General features: G+C 41.4%; 2 protein-coding genes across 3 annotated transcripts in view; one reads left to right on the top strand and one right to left on the bottom strand.

Moving 5' to 3' along the window:
* PPME1 (protein phosphatase methylesterase 1) overlaps positions 1-5,837 on the bottom strand; it is a 31,111-nt gene extending 25,274 nt beyond the window's left edge. Inside the window, exon 1 of the mRNA XM_075050291.1 lies at positions 5,690-5,837. Coding sequence (XP_074906392.1) covers positions 5,690-5,787 — 98 coding nt within the window. The 5' untranslated portion in view covers positions 5,788-5,837. The remainder of the gene's footprint in view (positions 1-5,689) is intronic.
* Positions 5,838-6,068: 231 nt separating this feature from the next.
* Positions 6,069-19,448, top strand: part of C2CD3 (C2 domain containing 3 centriole elongation regulator) — a 51,886-nt gene continuing 38,506 nt past the window's right edge. For both annotated transcript variants that reach the window (XM_075050287.1, XM_075050288.1), the window contains exons 1-13: positions 6,069-6,176; positions 6,290-6,553; positions 7,471-7,628; positions 8,228-8,427; positions 8,852-9,069; positions 9,945-10,077; positions 11,261-11,389; positions 12,631-12,775; positions 13,162-13,322; positions 14,571-14,786; positions 15,253-15,365; positions 17,241-17,359; positions 18,355-18,477. In XM_075050287.1, coding sequence (XP_074906388.1) covers positions 6,116-6,176; positions 6,290-6,553; positions 7,471-7,628; positions 8,228-8,427; positions 8,852-9,069; positions 9,945-10,077; positions 11,261-11,389; positions 12,631-12,775; positions 13,162-13,322; positions 14,571-14,786; positions 15,253-15,365; positions 17,241-17,359; positions 18,355-18,477 — 2,040 coding nt within the window. In that variant the 5' untranslated portion in view covers positions 6,069-6,115. The remainder of the gene's footprint in view (positions 6,177-6,289; positions 6,554-7,470; positions 7,629-8,227; positions 8,428-8,851; positions 9,070-9,944; positions 10,078-11,260; positions 11,390-12,630; positions 12,776-13,161; positions 13,323-14,570; positions 14,787-15,252; positions 15,366-17,240; positions 17,360-18,354; positions 18,478-19,448) is intronic.

The following is a 19,448-nucleotide window of genomic DNA, read 5'->3' as shown; positions in this document are numbered from 1 at the left end:
AATTCTGTCGGAGAGCACTTAAATACAGGCAGGAAAGCGCTACGCCAGCAGAGGTGGGTGTTGCTGGAACGGTGCATGCACACATGTGTGTCTGCAGGCAGGAGGGGGCTGTAATTTAGAGGAAGCAAGGTAGCAGAAATCAATGCAATGTACTGTGAAATATGATGAAATTCTAAGCGTACATCTTGTGCTACCGCAAAAGCCAGTCAAAACTATGTTGCAGCAGCCATTTTAACTATTCAGTGGTTTTACTTAAATATTAATATCAGTATTCCACACAATCAAGGATTCAACATCCCTACTGTTTGGATTTTCACGTGTGTCATTACTTTAATAAACAACTGGAAGCATGGAAGAGGCTGCAGCTGGCAGCAGAGCTAAGATTCACAGTGACGGAGCAGAGCACTTGGCCTCGTGTGACAGTCCCATGGGCACAGCACAGCTATTTGCTTCGGCCACTTTGAATTCTTGAATGAGACTCTCCAGTAAAGAGACATAAGGAAGCAATCGTACTAGAAAATGGCAAAAAAGAATAAAATAAAATAAAAAAAGGAAAAAAAAAGAAAAGAGAGGTGAGTCTATTTTCACCTATTTCAAGGCAATAGTAGGTGCCATTTTATTACAAACTACCGAAACATGTATTAAACTTTTAACGATGTATTATGAAAAAGATGGTTAAGACATATTTTGGTTAAGACGTCCTCAGTATAAATGGCAAAATCTTCTTTTCAAAACAAATAATTTCAGAGTAAGCTTGAAAACGATGTTTTGAGGAAAGCATCCTACCCCGTAACTTGCCTTTCCGGTCAAGGATGACTGAAGCTTGAGAAATTTCAGTGCTGCAGTAAATTATTTTTCTATTTTCCTAAAGCAATCTCACTTGCTCCACCCTCTGCTTATGATCTGCTTTCAACCACACCATACAGTCACACTAACATGGCCTGCCTGGTTGATAAAAAAACCAGAAAGAATAAAAAAGAGACTACCCAGCAGATAGTCAGAGGATCGGTGTGTATGAAGCAAAGCATTTAGCCATGGAAAAATCAGCTTGCCAGCACTGTTGGATATTAAGTTTAAACCCCTTTTAATGGTGCTGCTTCCAATTCAAGAAATTTAAAGTGCAGAAATAAAACAGGTTTATAAACACAAGATGCTTAACACAGCAAACAAATGTTTCTCTAAGTTTAATTATTTTTGTTCCCTGTAAAAGTTTGAATTTTAAAGGACTATTTCAGTATAGCCCTGTACGTTTGCCAGCACCGAAAGTCAGACACTCATTTTTCTCTATAAAATTAATTACATTCTCTTTTGGTGGCCTGACTATAGAATCCTGTGCTTGGTTGTATTGAACTGCATCCTGCTAAGACTAAACTTAGTTAAGCCTAAATTAAGCCCAGGTAGAAATAATTCACACAAAAGCAGACAAGATGCAAGCAGCCACACAGCAAAACTGTAGCCCACAACCTGAGTAGAGGGGCAGAGTCATACCACCAAAAAACCCCTCAGTTCTGCTGAGATGTATGAATGAATTTATCATCTACAAATGTAGACGAAATAATCTTTCCAGCTCACAGATGTGTGAAAGCCTCTGTTGAAGTTCCACGTCCAGTTTTGGGCTCTGCTGTCCAAAAATAAAAACACAGCTTAAGATGAGGAGAGATCAGAGATCTTGGGGGAAGAGGAAAAGGTTAAAGGAACAAAGTATTGAGTCTACAACTAATCAGGTTCAGAAGCAAGGGTCTAGATGATGCTGACATCCAGCCACCCTTATCTCCTGCCAGCTTCATCAGCAACCAGAGACAAGTAAATGATACAATCACACAAACGTAGGTTGACAAGTTTGATCCCATGCAGTCCTGGCATTTGAACGTTTCAACTAAAAATCTGAGCCAAAGCTTCTGCTGCAGCAGCATCCATTACCCACGCTCCAGGTTCAGACAAATGTTGGAGCTCTCCTACGCACCACCCTACCCACTCGGGAAGGACAGTCAACACCTATTTAAAAAGCCACCTCACCACCCTGCCAGATCTCCCTTCCAGCCCTCCTTTGCAACAACAGCCATAAAAGTGTCTACAGCACGACAGCTTCACCTCACCATTACTTGTACCTAGCTGTCTATTCCACTTCTTCTTGTCTCCTTTTTACACATAAGTCACAAGCCTCTCCGGATGACACTGTTCTCATGTCAGACGTGCAGTGCCTCACACAACGGGAAGATCACCCGTAAAGGGATTTACTCGATGTCAGAGCAGTAAACGAAACATAAAACCGCACCATGCAACTACAATGTGATTATGAACTATTCCCTGCTGCTTCGAAGGGGAAAGAGAGGAGAATTCTTGATCCTTAACTGCAACATTGGATTTCATATCAGTGCTTCCAGAAAGTATGTGAAAGGGAAAAAAAGAGGTTTATAGCATTATAGAACAACAAAAAACAAACTTCCCTTCATAATCATTTCCCTAACAGAGAGGGTTCAAAAACCCTCCAAAGATCAGCAAGATAGAAAGCTTTATATAAATTACTATATAGGATTGCTACTATGAGCACTGCACGAGCAGAAATATTACTGACCTGCAAAAATACCCCAGAGGCATACATAATAAAATCTATTTAAAAATCCCTGGAAATGCTCAATTCTAAGTTGCTTGTTTACCTGAGATGAGTAAGCAAAGCAACAAATATCATGGGGGTTTTGTCAGCACCTCATTAAGTTAGTAACTTAATGGCCTTTTGTCTTTTTTTCTAATAAAAATCATCACGAGGATGGATTTTCAGAAACGACAACACTGACATGGAAAATACATCCTGCAGTATGGCATCATTTTGCAAGAACACGGCCAATTAAAGGCACATGAAAAACACATCAGCTCCTTTAGTTTACCAACTCTGAGGTCTTGCAGCAGAGTGCAGATCACCCTGTGCTGCAGGAAATTAATTTTTGACTTTTTATTTAACATGGAGGTACCTGTCTTCAGGAAATAGCTGACAGAAGTTGACACCAGCAGCAAGACAAACTGCAACCTGATTTTCATCCTGTTTAAGGCCACCTTAACACCAATGTTGGAAGTTTTTAGATTTATTATTAAAGTAGGAATACCTAACTGAACAAGCAATGTGTCATGGTTTTTGTTTACAGTGCCATCAGTGTATACACTGTTGTATGGAAATAATTAGACGAGGTGCTGACAAAGTTTACAATGCATGAAACCAGTATAAAGTACATTCAAAATTACACAAAATAACCACAAGGGAGAAGACTTTTAAGTTAAACAGGATAAAACAAGAGGGAGAAATAAAAACTTCATTTCTTCACCTAAAACAGAAAAATTGTGTGTTTGGCAGACTTTGTACAGCATAAGGGTTTGCTTGGTTAACTCTGTTGTGAACAGAGCCAACATAATTAAATAATATATTTAACATTAAATCTAGCCTTATATGTACCACGTAACCTTCAGCACACTCCTGTGAAATACAAGACTCTCCACAACACAAACGGGTGAACTAGCAGCATAGTGACTTGCTCATAATGCCACAGTTAACACAACAGAGCCCGTGAGTCCCAACTCTCAACATCAGATAACCAAGAAATACAGGAGAGCACAGCAGTCCTGACAGAGAGCAACCCCCTCTGAAAGTCATTCCAAACTGCTTCTTTCTAATTTCTATGCCTATTTCCATACTAATAGTACAAATTAGTCCTTGAATACAACTTTTTTGCTTAGCCTCAAAGCCATGCCATTAAACACTTACATGAAGCTTAGCTTTAAAATAATTCATATTAAAAGAAATAAGTATTTGATGAAGATTTGTTAGTATTAGTTCATGTAATAACTACATCAATTGTATCATATTTGTTCAAATATAATAGAAATAATAAGATGTAAAATAAATGTTTTAAAAGTATGCTTTAAAGGAGAGGAGAAATAGTCTTCTCCCATCCATAAATACCTAAACAGTTTATTTCAGTCACAGCGGAGTAGCTGTCTTTTTCATTATTTCTTTTAGTTATCCGATTTCATGCATCAAGGCAAAGGAGATTTCCTGTAGGGATTGTAGGATATTTTTATCCTCCAAATAGAGCACTTCATATCGTGCAGAAATCGTGCAGCGCACACCTGGACCTCGCAGAGGCTCGCTCTTGCACAGACGCTGGCGTTCCTCCAGAGGATCAACCCCTGGTCTTTGTCACAATCCAGACCTCAGATTTCGTACTTCAACAATCAGCTACATAAGAAAAGTCATACAGCCCTGAAAATGCCTTTTCTCCAGATTTAATAAAATTTCTATGTTTCTGCCATTCTGCTTAAATCTACACTTTTGCACAGGGCTGCCAAAATGTTCCGTTCAGCGTCCTGAGACCGCACCTCTCCTGAGCTCAAGTCCCCATGATTATTGCCAGCTTCCTTTGCTTAACTCTGCAACCATAACTTCCCTACAATCTAGCCATAACCCTGCTGCAAGATCATCTTCTCTCCTTTAACCATAATTAGGTACCTGCTTGCAAGACAGGCTTCTCCCTCACACCTCTGGAGGGGAAATGACTAAATTCCCTTCAAAGCCATCCCATTTGCAACCCATTTGCTCCCTCTGACTCATCGCTAGAGAATAAAGCTTTTGCCGAGGTTGTTCTTGTCCAGTCAGTCCTTTTTAGTTGCCATCCACACAGCTAGACACTGGTCAGTCTTCTCTCACAGCTTCCAAAACATGTTCTCACTCCCGCTTCAGAGATTTGACACCTGTACCCCAGATTTTCCACCATCTGAAGCAGGGACTTAAGTCACTTGGCAGAGCTCACCTACTGTACAGCTTCACGTAAGCGTCTGCTGCTGAGAAAAAACATTTAAATATACCTCTCGCCCCGAACCATGCTTTCACCGACTTTGAGGTACAACTCGGACAAATTACGACGTGTTTGACCCTCCCTTCAAACACAGATGACAAAAGGACTCAGAGAAAAGGGCTGCTGAAGAGCAATCCCAGCACCAGCCACCTTCCCCCAGCACTGAGGACACTCTCGGTGCGGTAACACCTTTGCTTGCCTCCTTGCCAGGGACAGGCGGCTGGAGAAGCCCCGGCCAGATGCTGTTCTCCTGGGGCACTAGAGAGCAATCCCCCCCACCCCGGGGGCTTGATGGCCTCTCGCATCATGTCACCGTCCATGGAGACCCACCACGCTGCCGGCCACCTCCACTGGGCTGCCACCCCCTCACCCTACCCCCCCCCCCCAAACAAATAGCACCCACTTTTCTCCCTTTCCCTACCAATTCCCCCAGGAACAAGCACCCCACCCACGAAATCCCCTCACCCACAGCCCCCCCTCCCTCAAACACCCCAGCAGCAAACACCCCAGCCCCCGGTGTGTGTCCCCTCCTCAGCAAAAAGTCACCCATCCCCCAAAGCACACCCTCAGCTCCACTCAGGACAGAACGCACCCCCCCTTTGTACAGGGCACCCCAACCTACCCACATAAGGGTGGTTCCTCTCTCCTCCACCGACCACCCCTCTCATCAGACCTCCTCTCCCCAATAACGAGCACCCCCTCCCTCCAGGGCCCCCCCCCCCCAACTGCCAGGGAGACCCCCAGGCCCGCAGCAACAAGCATCCCTCCCCCACGGCCGTTAGCTTCTTTCCCCTTCCCTCAACCCCCCCGGTCCCCTCAGCCTCTCCCGCCCTTCCCCCACCTACCCCATACGCATTTTGGAACCGGACTGGCCACCGCCACCGGGTAACGGGGGCCGCGGAGGGAGACGGCCCAGGTGTAGCTGCTTCTCCAGAGCCGACATGACGGCGAACGAGGCACCAACAAGACAAAAACACACGGCGAACACCCACCCACCCCCCCCACCCCCCAAAAAAAAAAAACCGCCCCCGCCGAGCGCCTCGGCCGCCGCCAACCCCCGCTCCGCGCCGCACCGCCCCACCGGAAACGGCCTCCCCCCCGCCGGGCACCCGTAGCTTCCCTCCCGTGGCCTTCTGGGAAACGTAGTCCTCCCTGAGGGTGCCGCTTGTGCTCGCGGTGCATGATGGGAGTTGTAGTCCCGGAAGTGCGGCTCGGCGGCGTCCCGCTCCCGCCGAGGCGGCGGTTGCCGGGGAGGCCTGAGGCGAGGCGGGATGCGGCAGAGGAGGCCGAGGGTGCTCGCCCCGGCGGCGGGGGGTTCCCGGCGGAGGGGAGGTGGGCCGGTCCCTGAGGGGGAAAATGAAGGGTGGTGGGAGCCGGCGGCGACGGTTGAGGAACGCGCCTCAGCCCGGGGCTCGCTGACGCCTCTCGGTCCCTCGTCCCCACAGGTACCGGAGACATCCCCGCTTCCACCAGCCTGCCGCCGCTTGTGGAGGGCCCGCTGCGCTGCTTCCTTCGCTGCACCGTCTCCCGAGTTGTATGGACGGCCCCTAAGCCGTTCGCCGCCCCCTTCGTCCGCCTGAGGTGGTGGGGGGAGACCTCCGACGGTACCGTCTTCCAGCCCGCCTCCCGGCCCGGGCAGCCGGCGGGGAGAACCACCGCCCGCTACGCTGTCCGCTGCGGGCCCAGGCAGTTCGCTGCCTACCTGACAGGTAGAGCTGCTTCCCCCTGGTCAGGCAGGCCAGGGCCGGGCTGGAGCTGCCCGGAGACCCACAAAAGCTGGGGAGTTATTTACCTGCTAAGTAACCCCGGTCCTGGTTTCGCTTTATGGCTTTTTAGGTCGTTTTCCTGATTAGGGAGGCTTTTGGAATTGCTGGTATCGGTCTCTCTAGTAATCAAGTTTAGCCCTCAGGTCTGCAAACTGTTGAAGCCTCTTGTCGTCCCCTTAGTGTCAAGATCAGATGATTTTTACTATTATACATATCACATTAAATAGACATTTCCATATTTTAAGGGCGGGAAGAATAAAAAGATGCTCAGATGAGCTGGTAATATTGTTAAGGTGATTGATTTAGTGAAAGATCTCTAGGAAATTAATGCAAGCCTGATGTCTAGAGTCTGTCTGTAAAACCTGTGCCTGCTGTTGCTGCTCGTAGAATCACAGAATGGTTTGGGTTGGAAGGGACCTTAAAGATCATCTAGTCTAACCCCTCTGCCATGCACAGGGACATTTCCCACTAGATCAAGTTGCTCAAAGCCTTGCCCAGCCTGACCTTGAACACTTCTAGGGATGGGGCATCCACAACTCTGGGTAACCTCCTCCAGTGTCTCACACCCTCATCATAAAGAATTCCTTTCTTACATCTAATCTAAACCTACCCTCTTTCAGTTTAAAACCATTACCCCTTGTCCTATCTTCAGTAGTCCTTCTGTGGTAATCTTGTACTTATTTATCATCATTTATTATCAGTATAACACTTCTTTACCTGCTGCCTCATTATCATAATTTCATGATACAACATTATGTTAACCTCTAGCACCTCTGTCATTTTAACAAAAAAGCTTTAGTTGTGTTTAATTGTGACCATGTTCTGTGAGACTGAAATGAAACTGTTCCTAATTTTCGCAGATATGGGTGTGCTTGTCCTGGAGGTAATGACCAAACTTGACCATCTTCCAACTGGCAGAGTGCAAATCACTGAACTGTCCCAGCTCTCTCCCAGCCATCCGATCAATGGGTTTTTCACCATAGTTTCACCAACATCTGATAAACTAGGACAGCTGCAGGTAGTCCTTATGTCTTTGCTCTTTGTAATAAATTGTATTGCTGTAACACCAGTATAATCAGGTGCCAGGATCAAGCTTTACTAGGTGCGCTACAGACCTGGTTTCTGTCCAAGGCATTCGTGAACTAAGGTAGCAAATGAAAAATGAATACTGACGGTGTTGACTCTCTTTTGTTTAGAAGGATGTGTGGCATTGGTAGTTCAACTTGATTAAGAAAATTTGTAGTCTCTACGCTGAGAGTGAGTTTTAAGAGCATATTTAAAAACAGATACTCAGTTCTGACGCTTCTCCAGAGCCTCACTGGGCTCAAATTGTAGCAGATTTTGAAATCCGGGGTAAAGAAGGTGATGTTCTGTTCTGCAGCCCTGGCTCTGGACAATTTATGCTGAAAGATAGTTGCCTGTGATTTGAAAACACAGAATGTGAAATAAGTAGTTGTAAACATGTCAGAGTTTTATGATGTTATGTAACTGCATGATACAAATACTACTTTGCATAGAAAAGCAACAGTTTTCCAGAGTGTGACAAAGTTGAATACAGTATGTGTTGCACTTAATTCAGAAAATAACGAAATACAGTTTTCACATTCTGTCTTTCAGGTCTCACTAGTTCTAGAACCTCTGCCAGAATTGTATGACACCAGCAGCTCTGTCCCAACCACAGATGCAAGTTTAGATGTCTCTCCTGCTCAGGGAAGCAGCAAGCCCAAGGTTCTTGCTCCATCACAGCAGCCCAGACAAACACGGGTGACTATTGCTGACCAAGAGTCCGTTAACAATAGCAGAGCCACAACTCCCAGGTATCTTTTTTTTCCCCATGACAAAATTCTGGTTTATTTTGCAGTTCACAACACTTTTTTTAAGCAATGGCTATACACTTCTAAGTTAGGGAATACTTGATCTTTTTGAATATGCATTTTATGTGAAATCCAGAACATTCAGTATTTCAGAGCTTACAGGGCCAGTTTCTCATCTGATACAAATTTGCATCCTACATTGACTTAGTTCAAGCTATGCTAATTGGCACAAGAGGTACCACAGATCTTGTACTTACAGCTTGAGTCGGTCTCTCTGATGGTATAAGTGGAAGATAAGGAGTCATTAAAATAATGTGTCACATTTCTTTTTGGGGCAGCTGCAGTGCTAGGGAGAATTTGAAGAGATTTGAATCCCTTTACCAATCCATTTTAGTTGTCACTGAAATAATGTTTCATTTTTCAATAGAGGAAAGGACCATTTGCTCTTCCAAGAGAACTCTGAAAACATAAAGGACACTTTTTCTGCTTCTCATCACCGTCTGATTTTACCAGATGACTGTCTGAAAGTGAATCCTTCAAATTGGCAGGTGTCGTTTCCCACCAGCACTGATCCTGAAGCACCTGCTAGAACAAACACGCGGGTACTCTCTTTGCATAATCCAGCTACAAAAGACCTGCTTTCAGGTTTGTATACAATTGTCGTCATCTTTTAGATTTCACAATAAGTAGTTCTTGATAATATTGCAGTTGCCTATCTAGAGATAAAGACTTAAGGAAAAGTGATACTCTGCATGCTCTCACTATATTATTTCAAACAGAAAATGATAATAAAATGGTCTTTACTTAAAAAGTACTGATTTGGTCTTGCTGGAAGGTGGCTTGAGTATCAGGATCAGGCAAAACATGCTGCCCTAGCAGTATGCCTGAGCTCTGACCTGGCTAAAAGAAAAAGAAGCTCAGCTTCACAGCCTGTTTAATCATTGACATGTCTTCCGAGATAGTCATCGAAAGTTCCACTCACATTCAGGTAGGTCTTGGGAGGATTTCTATGCCATTGGCATTTTCAGGTGGAAAATAATTTCTTTTCCATCACCTGCCAGTTAACATCCCTTTTAGGTCACAGACCGCCTGGACTGGATTCAAATGAGCATCAAAGTAGGGCACATTTCCATGTGTGTTGCCTTTTGAGTTATTTTTTTATATTTACAGAGACGGCCTAAAATTAGACTGCTGTTGAGACATGCTAAGGTGACAAGCTGTTCTTCCATACATTAATTTTGCTACTGTATCTTAATAATGCCCCTCTAATGCCTGACTCGTTGCCTGCAGATGAGTTATTTGTACAGCTCTGAGTAATAGAGGATTACTCTCACTCACTCCCAGCTGTGCTATCTGTTTTACAGTGTATAGCACGCACTTAATCTCCAGTATGTCAAGATCTCTTTATAACAGCAGAGAACAGAATTTTCTTGACTGTAGCTGGCACATTTATTGTGTTTATACGTTGCTTTTAAATTGCATTTGAATGCTGAGATTTAATCCTTCTGCTTATTTCTCAGCTCTTTTGGATCAAGGCAATAAACTCCGTGATGCCATGGCTGTTTCTGCAATGAAGTCTAGCCCGGACATGGAGATTGAACTGAATGAAGTGCCTGCTTTTATAGAGAGGGACAACTTCAAAGCACCAGCAAAGTGAGCTTGGGAAAGGGGGAAGTCATATTAAGTTCCAAACCATAAATTTTGAGACCCTATCAGGAAAACTTGAAATACTGAGATTCATGTGATTTATATTAGGATTCTTGTTCAAATGGGAAATTAACTTCTACTTGTGAATAAAATGCTACATTTTGTGAATTGTTTTTAATCATCATGTAGTAAGCCTTGATTTAAGTCACTGATTTTAATTTTGTTTCACAGTATATTTCTATTTAGTACAGTGTTATTTGATAAGGAAATGTTAAATGTTGATAAGGAGTAAGAGTATGATAAGGAACATAGCAAATTAAATGTTTCTTGATCACAGAGAACAGATTTTTGAAGAAATGTAAGTAATTAGTGACATAAATTGAGTACTTTTGCATATTCTAGTTTGCAGCTCTTGATGCCAAAATACCCATGAAAATTGCATCTATAACTGTGTTCTCAGAATTAGTAGTCATTATCTTCTTCCATATGATCTTTCTTAGCAGACTGAAAAAAAAAAGTGTTTGTGCCTTTTCAACTTCTAACTCCAACTTTGTTTAGTACTAGGCTTAGTAAATGTTCTCAATTCAGTGAAATTGAAATTTAGAAGTATTGAGACAATTGCATTTTTTTTACAGGAGAAACTTCAATTTCTTGTTTTTGGGAAAAGATTAACAATGCCTTTTGTTCCACTATAAACCAGAAAATACTGTCACTGTCTTTGACAGTCAGTGATGCTGTTGCAAACACAATTTAAATTATTTCTGCTCAAACTATTCCAATTTGTTTAAAAGTAGATTATTTTGGACTTTCCAGGAAAATTTGATAAAGTGTCATTTATAAACATCTTGTTTGTCTTTCTCAGACCCCCTTTCCTCTTGTTTGCAGTAGCTGTGCTTAAACTGCAAGATTGGGTCAACCTTTACGGTTGGGCTCAATGATCTTAAAGGTCTTTTCCAACCTAAATGTTTCTATGATTCTGTGCCACAATGCAAAGTATAAGATTTTGGATGTGACTTGCAGCAGACTGCAGGGTTGCAGAAAGTTTTTGTGTATCTAAAGATTAAGCTGCAAACTGGAGAAGCCTGTACATAACCTTTGATTTTTATCCTTGATGGATTAATCTTGAACGTGCCTTAATATCTTTATTTTTCCTTTTACTGCTGTCTCTGCTGCAATCGCTGTTATCCAGGAGCCCAAAAGGCTTGAAGTCAAATTTTGTGCCCACTCCTGAAGATTCCCGTCTCTTCACATCTGAAGTTTCAGGTCAGCAGTTTGACCTAAACTCTGAAGAGAGAGCAATACAGTTACTATTGGGCAGGTGAGTGTAATGCACTGGGGCTTACTGCAAAATTGTCCTTATTTGAGCACGTTATACTGAAAAATGCCTCTTGACTCTTCAAGTTCTGCACATTTCTGGAAATGTAACCAGCGAATCATATGTGCAAGAGATGGAGGTGTTTTATACCTCAGCTTGCGCTCAACTTTAATGTATGACAACCTAGACAGCTCCAAGTACCTTGATGTAAAAATTATGTCAGAAAGAGTAACCACAATCTTTGATAAGAATAACTTATTAAATAGTTGTAACTGTTGTGCCCTAAAATGTTAAGAAGTACATAAAACAAATACAGTGTTTCTTTGAAGAACTTGTGGTCTGTAAATTAAAAATGGCGAGAACCAATAGTTATTTTTAATCTTTCTCCAAATATTAACTTGACCTTTTTCTCTCATTTTGTGAGGAGTAGTAAGAGTATGAATGATGATGAGGTTGTCTTTATTCAAATCAGAGGTATGAAGCATACAGCCTCTGTGTTGGATATGGTTCAAAATTTCAGATCATATGTTTCATGCCCTGCACTTGTTTTTTCCCTGTGGTTTACCACTGGATCACACTGAAGTGTTTGCAGACCATAAAATGGTTTTGAACTCGCAGCACAGATAAAAAACCATTAAACCAAACAAACCCCAACTTTTTCCAACGATGTTCTAAAGATACTTGTATTTACCTACTCAGATATAGCTTGTATTTATTTTTTATTAAAGTAAACTGTCCTTAAGTATTACTGGTATCTTAAAGCATTACAAAAGTTATCATGTACTTATGGATAAAAATTGTAGGTAGATATTAATAGATATATTTTATGATGAAAGTCAGCAACACCTGGAACGGGTTGCCCAAAGAGGTTGTGGAATCTCCAGCTTTGGAGATACTCAAAATGCGACTGGACAGTTTTCTTATTTGCATCCTCTGCCTTTGAGCAGGGGTTGGACTAGATGATGTCCAGAGGTCCCTTCCAACCTCAGCTGTTCTGCAATTCTATGGATATATATTCACATGCACTTTTTTCACATTGAGTCCAGAGATGTTATTGCAAGATAACCCATCAGGTCACAGACATGTATTAGGTTGGGTACAGTGCTATGTAAGCACAGTTTGGCTGTATCTGGAGCCTATATAGCACAAATCCAGTATAGAATAGGCAGTATTGTCAGAATTCATAAGACATTGACTGCAGAACTTGCAACACTAAGTTATGTTTCTTTCTTTTGTGTCCACAGTGCTGATTTATCTCCTGAGCATTTCTGGGATCGGTCAGGTTCAATTTTGGATTCTTTCTCTCTCGGGAGTGAGGTGTATGACAGTGAACTCAATGATCCGCATTATGACCAGAGTCTGCTAGAGAGTCTTTTTTACACAGCTCCTGTAAGTGGAGATCAAAAGGAAGGTGCTTAATATGTAGCCCATAAGGTGAAGAAAATCAGAAGTCTGCCTCAAAAAATAAAGGCTACAGATTTCAGTATTAGTAAGGCTTAATAAGCATTAAGTATCATACAGAAGCTTGTGAGAACATTGCTTAAAATTAATATTATTAAAAGAATACTATTAAGAATACAAAGTCAAGCAGTGAGTTTGGAAATTGCTAGGATTGAGGCGGTTTTTTTAAACCTCTAAAAAATTTTGATACAATTTTAATTGTTTTGAATTATGCAATCAGCAAGTTGTTTTTTATTTATGTATTATGACCATTATGTATCTTTCTTGACAACGGTAGTTAACTTTTTATTTTATGTGCATTATTTCTGTTTCAGAAATCTGATTCCAGTTTAAGTGATTTCCTCAGTGATGATGATGTTAACTCCTCCAAAAAAGTAACCAAGACAGAAACTCTCAAGAAAGCTGATCCAATGAATCCACAGAAGGATTCTAATGCCTTTGATGAGGGTCAGAAGGTGACAGAAATGAAACCCAGGTAAATAGTTACATTAGTGACTTGTTTTGCAGCTTCTTGTTCATTGTGAGTTAGTATTAGCAAGAATCACACTATGTTATCGTGCTCCATTATTATCACACAATTCACTGAATAACCATTTTGATGGGGAATTTTCATAGCATCGCTGGGAATGATAAGCCATCAGCATCACCCAGGCATTGCTGTTAAAGAAACTATTGAGATGCAATTAGTTAAAATGACAAGTTTGCCAAAAATGCAATAAGCCTAGTAATAATGTTTTGAACTGTGGAAGCAGAATTGCTAAAGCCTGAGTGGGCCTCTCAACTGAACTCTCGCCCTGTCTCCTGAAACAATAATGACTGTGTAATCTTCATGCTAAATTAGTCCCTGTACTGAAAAAAGCAGACTCCAGACGAGCTTTGTGCAGTTCTGTGGCCTTGTGTATGTAACAGATATGAAATAACTCACATCCTATTATCTGTCTTTGCACAATGTCTCTATGTGTATAAAATTTGTATCTGCTTTACAGGGACAGAGTTCACATCAGCAGAGTCTGTTTCTCTGCTGATTTGTGTTCTCTTCTATAGCTGTAGTAAATAAACTTTTCTTCTGACCTGATCTAAACTGTGTTCCCTTTTTTCCATGACAGAACCGATAAAACAGTGTCCCTAAAAATCCAGTTATCAAGCTTTACTTGTACAATACCAGTTAGCATTAAGGTTTTATGACTTTTTTTTTCTAATTCACCTTCAAACAATTATTTCTGAAACTTTTCTTACAAATACTGTTATTTTTACATTCAGATAAAATTCATATCTCCAGAGGTACTAACACAAAACCTTTTACAAGTCAAGTCTTACAAATAAAGTGCAAGTGAGGTTTTAAATTATGACAAAAATCCTGCTGCTGTTCCTCTGCAGCAGTGACTTGTCCATGTGTATAACTGTATCTTCTCCCTTTTTTTGTTTATGACATTGAATGAGGCTTTTCCTTTTGAAGAGTTAGGCTGTATAAGCTTTTTTCAAAACTCCAACAATGTGAAACACTGTTGCTTCCCCCCCCCCAATTATGTTCCCTAGATATTGTGTATTAGAAGATTTCTGTTACGGAGACCACCAAATTTGTTGTAAAAAATACATTAAAAATGTGCATTTTAATGAACCATGAGCAGTTTTTAAATAATATCCCACCAAGCTACAATTTTCCCTTCATGTGGTTGTGTTAAGAATGTTTGTGTAGTCCTGATTCTCAGTTTTATCTCTTCAGCCGCTCTCCTACTAGGCCACTGGTTCCTCCAGAAGATCACACAGAAGAAGCTCATGTCACATCCTTCAGTGCAGACAGGTTGGCATTGCTGGAGCGAATACACCTAGCCAGAGTCATCATTGAAAGCTTGAAAATCCCTCTTGAGAGCATCCAGATTACACCAAGAAAGAAAGGTTTCATGGGGAAGCCTCCAAGACCTGCATCAGTTAATAAGTGGTAAGGGGGATTGTTTCTCACCAGCTTGTTACTTGTGTCTTCAAGGTAGCTTTCTCTGAGGTCTGTTGTGTAGTCCAGCTTACCTAAGCTCTCCAGGCTTCTGAGGTCTTCCTATTTCTCTGCTCCTCTCAGGAAATTGTATACCATAGACTTCTGAAAGTTAGAGATGTGAATAATTTATCCTGATGCGGGCTCACTTCAGGTGGTGCTTTTTCTGGGATTTTGGGGAGTTACAAATGTGCACTGTGCATGGCAGTACGTTGGAAACAAAAGGGGTTTTTGTTGGAGGAGAATCTGACATATATGTAATCTGTTGAAGGAATTCATAAAATAGGTAGTTCAATTATTCTAAAAAAATAGCGTAACAATAAATTGTGGATATGAAACTTGCCTGCTATGTTCAGTTTCATTATGTACATTAGATTTTTGATGGATTGTGATCATCCATTCACTTTTTCATTCATAGTACCTTCTTTGTTGAGTACCACTTTCCTGTGGGAGCCTCCAAGGATGAAAAAAGACAGGTCTCCATAAAAACAGAAGTAATTCGAATAGCTTCAAGTAAAATCAGAGATGACGGTAAGAGCATTATTTTCCCCCCTTGTATTTAGTATTGTTGACTCCTTCATCTCTTAGAAATTTAGTAGCGTTTTCTATGTATTTTCTTTGCTGCCTGAAAAATACAATATGATTAGTGGCACCTTTGCCAACAGAGTTGCTTCGCTGCAGGTAGTGGAATGGTCCTCTCAGGGAGAAGGAAGCCAAGAGATTTTTTTTTAATTTTTTTTTTGGCTTCCAAGAAGTATTCATGTTGGGATTTTCAAATTTCTTTTCCTAGGGACATAATAGCAGGTCAGTAAGCCCATTCCGTCATTTCAGCATAAGCCCAATATCCTTTCTGCAATAGTATGAGGATGATAAAGTACTTCTAGAAATATCAGAGATGCTTACATCTCAAATAAATAATTTTTCCAGATGTTGAAGTATGTCATGTAATATCTGCAAGAGCTCAGAGACTCTGCTGGATCCAAGAGATCTTGAGTCCTGTGCTCAAATCAGTAGACATTAATCTGTTTACTGAGAGTCACCGGTGTTTGTATCCCTGAGAACAATTGATGTTAATGTTTCTTTCCTCAGTGAGCAGAGAATGCTGTATGAGCAAGATCCTCTCTGCCCAGTCTTTCCAGAAACTGGAATGCCAGGGTCGCTTTCAAATGCCTCTCCCATATGGTCATTCATTGACTTTGCATCTTTCTGTGTGGCACTTGAGAGAGAGATCTGGGGGTAATTCTCAGTTCTCTTGTACATTCTCCATTTGTGTCCAGACAAAACATCTAATTCTTCTGAACCTTAGCTCTTTGTAATACAAAAATAATACAGCCTCCTGCACGTTGTCTTGTGTGGTTAGATTCCAGCTCTTTGGAACCTAGAAAAAGAGGTAGGGCTGAAAACAATTTGAGGAAGCTGTCAAGTCAATCCACTGTACCATTATCTTTCCTGAGAGCTGTTTATCTCATTTATTAAAGATGCCCAATGGGAAGAATTCCATAGCCATCCCAGGCAAGTTGTAGAAGTGCTGCGCTTCCTGTTAGAAAAGCTTTCATATGTCTAACCTGAGTTTTTGTCATCACAAGAATACTTCCTTTATCCATTGTGAACAAAGAAAGCATACTATTTCAATACTGTTCTTGTACTTCTTGTTCTTCTCTTTTCTAGACTAAATGCCAATTCATTCAGTCTTTTCTTGCAGATATTACTTTTCTCCAGAACCTGCAATTATTCTTGCAGTTCAGCTTTGACTCTCTCAAGATATGTCTTGAAATATATTGCTTAAAATGAGACAGGGTTCTCCCACTGAAGAAGGGAAAGTCTCATTGCGTGCTAGGATGACAGAGACTTGGTATCAACTGCAGCCTTTAGATGCTCTTAAAGTACTCATTTTGTTGTGCTGCCCTCCTGCTATTTTTTGGCCTTGGAAAATGAAGAATGGTTTACTTTGGGCTTGGTGTTAATAAGTAATGCAAAATTAAGTGATTGTGTGTGCAACAGAGCAATCTCCACAGGAAAGTTTATTTATATTCAGTTAATTTTGAATATTTGTTGCTCCTGTGAATAACAAAAAAAAAAAAGTAGTAAGTTACCCACAGACTTGTAACATAATTTAATAGATTGAAACCTCGAGATATTCTTGTTGAGGGTTCCAATGACAGACCTTCCCCCTTCAGCTCCCAGCCTTGCTTGATCTCTGATTCTGGCAGATGTGCAAATGCTCTTTGTTTGTCCATCCTCAGAAGTGCCATCACTTTCCCCTCATACCTTCTGAACTGCACGTGTCTCTACTCACCCTGCATGTTCTCTGCAGAGACTGAAGATTTCTCTGTTCCTGATCAAGCTCAAAAGACAGGTTAGATCTGAATCCAATTAAGAGCTCACAAGTCTCTGTCTTCCTTGCAGCTGTGAAATTTCAGCAGCGGTTTGTGTTCCCTGTCCGTTTTGGTGGAACAATGATAGAGCACTGGTGGAGCTCTGACCTTGCTTTTAAAATCTACATGAGAAAAAGCACACAGAAAAAGGTACTTATTACAAGTTGTTTATACTTTGTGTATTGAAAAGCAAAGAAATTCTTTGCATTTCTGTTTCCTCCAAATACTTATGCAGACAACAGTGGCTTTTCTAAGTCTTCTGCAATACTTCATTGCAGTTGCTGCCATCTCAGCCATCAGAGGCAAAACAAAGTAATGTGGCTTGACTGAGCCACTTCTTAATCGACCATTGCCAGATACTATGAAGGGAAATGACATTATGTGCAGATACTGGATGTTGAACTAATTGCTGTTCAGTCTTGTTGCCCAACTAAATGGTTTTCTGAGTTTGAGACTGACAGGCAAAAGAAATTGTCCTTCCCTCATCTTTAAAACTATCTCTTGCTGTTGAAGCAATCACAAGCTGTTGGATCAATTACAAGCATTAGTCTTCAATGACAACGCAGCTCGTTTAGCAATATAGAATGAGTTAATGTGGATGCAGTTGATATCATTACTCTGCCTAGGGTAAGGGGAGTAATATGAGGTGTGAGAAAGTGGTGTAACTTGTGCATTTGGAGGGGAAAAAAAAGTATCTTTCGTTTGGGTAAAAATATTTGCATAATCATCTGCATGTGATGAAGTCAGTGAGAGGTGTTAACTCAGCTTATGTTTTGTTTTAATCATCACCAAGGATATCTGCCCATCTGTTCTAATGGGAGCTTTTCGTTTAAGGGGTGAATAAATTGCATCTTAAAAGTATGGAAATTTTGCTCGGTTACTAGGATTTGGAATGTTCATTTTTGCATTATCCTGAAACTGTTTACTGTAGGTACTGGGAGAATTTTCCTTATTGTGTCCTAGTGATACTTGAAACTGGAACTAAGGGAAACTAAGGGAAACTTTCCTACAAATCCCTATTGGTAAAACTAGTGGCATAGGACTGAGGAGTGGCTGACCATGGCTTCCCATTTGTTTCATATTACGCGCTTAGTTCTTTAAACCTGACAGAAATCTTGCAAAATTGATTCTTTTTCTGCCCTCAGCCAGTGGCCGTTGGCTCAGCAGCACTTCAGTTACGCAAGGTTATCCAGTCTGAGTTGCTTGCTGTCAGCTGTGAAATACCTGTGGAAAAAGAGAAAGATCAGACACAAGTTGGACCACTAAAGGTATGTGTTTTACCGTATGGAGTTTGAGTTACATGACGTGCTGTTACGATTTTGGCTGCATATTATCTCTTTTTAAAATTTTTCCTCCTCTTTCTTTTCTTTCATTGTTTTAATTTGCCAGGTCTCAGATAGGAAGGTTTGTAAGACCAATACAAGATAACATGAACCCTTTTTTTCCTTTGGGTTTTGGAGAAATATTTTGAATATATGTCCTGCATGTCTAAGGATGTTGCTGTGTGATGTTCCTCGGGCTGCAGGGTAAAATGAGGGTCAAGAAGCTAGGGCTTGGATACAGAAACCACTCTACAGGCACATTTTGAGTGGCACACATTCAGGGCTGGGAGCTTTGGCTCCTGCTCCACATGTGACATGAGCTGAGGTCTCTCCTGCCACAGAGGCCTGATGCTCCCTGTCATTGGTACCACCTTGTCACTTCAGGAGTTAGCTTCTCTAGCCAAAGTTTCTACTAATGCTCAACTTCTGACTGAGAAGAATTAACAGTTCTGCATAGCACATTTGAGAGATATGCCAGTTCTGAAGATAAACAGCTCTCTAGATTAGCAAGTGAAGGTTTAAGAGAGTATTTAGGAATTTTACGTTCAGAGCTCCTAAATTATTCCCAGACAACATGATCATGGACTGCTTCTGTCACTTTGTAATTCATGGGTTGAGCAATGTTTTCTGTCATAGGGGCTGTGAAACTTCTTTCAGGGGAGCTATTCAGCAGAGCTGCTAGTAGAGGAGCCACAGAAGGGTGAATCATAAAATGCAGAGGTTCGGTGTGGGAGGAGTTAATTGAAGGCAGGATGAGAAATGGTGTGTTGTGGAAGAGAGAATGGAGTGCAACAGGGTGTGAGAGGAGAAAAGCGGAAGGAGGTGTTGTGGGGAATTAATGAACCAAAGTTCCATGCAAGAACTTATGGAAGGGGAAGCTAATACTTAAAGAAAACTGATTTTGGTCGCCCTGTCTC

Source organism: Buteo buteo, chromosome 18 (genome assembly GCF_964188355.1).
Source record: "Buteo buteo chromosome 18, bButBut1.hap1.1, whole genome shotgun sequence".
Lineage (NCBI taxonomy): Eukaryota > Metazoa > Chordata > Aves > Accipitriformes > Accipitridae > Buteo > Buteo buteo.
The sequence above is the reverse complement of the archived record's forward strand: the minus strand, read 5'-3'. Positions and strand labels throughout refer to the sequence as shown.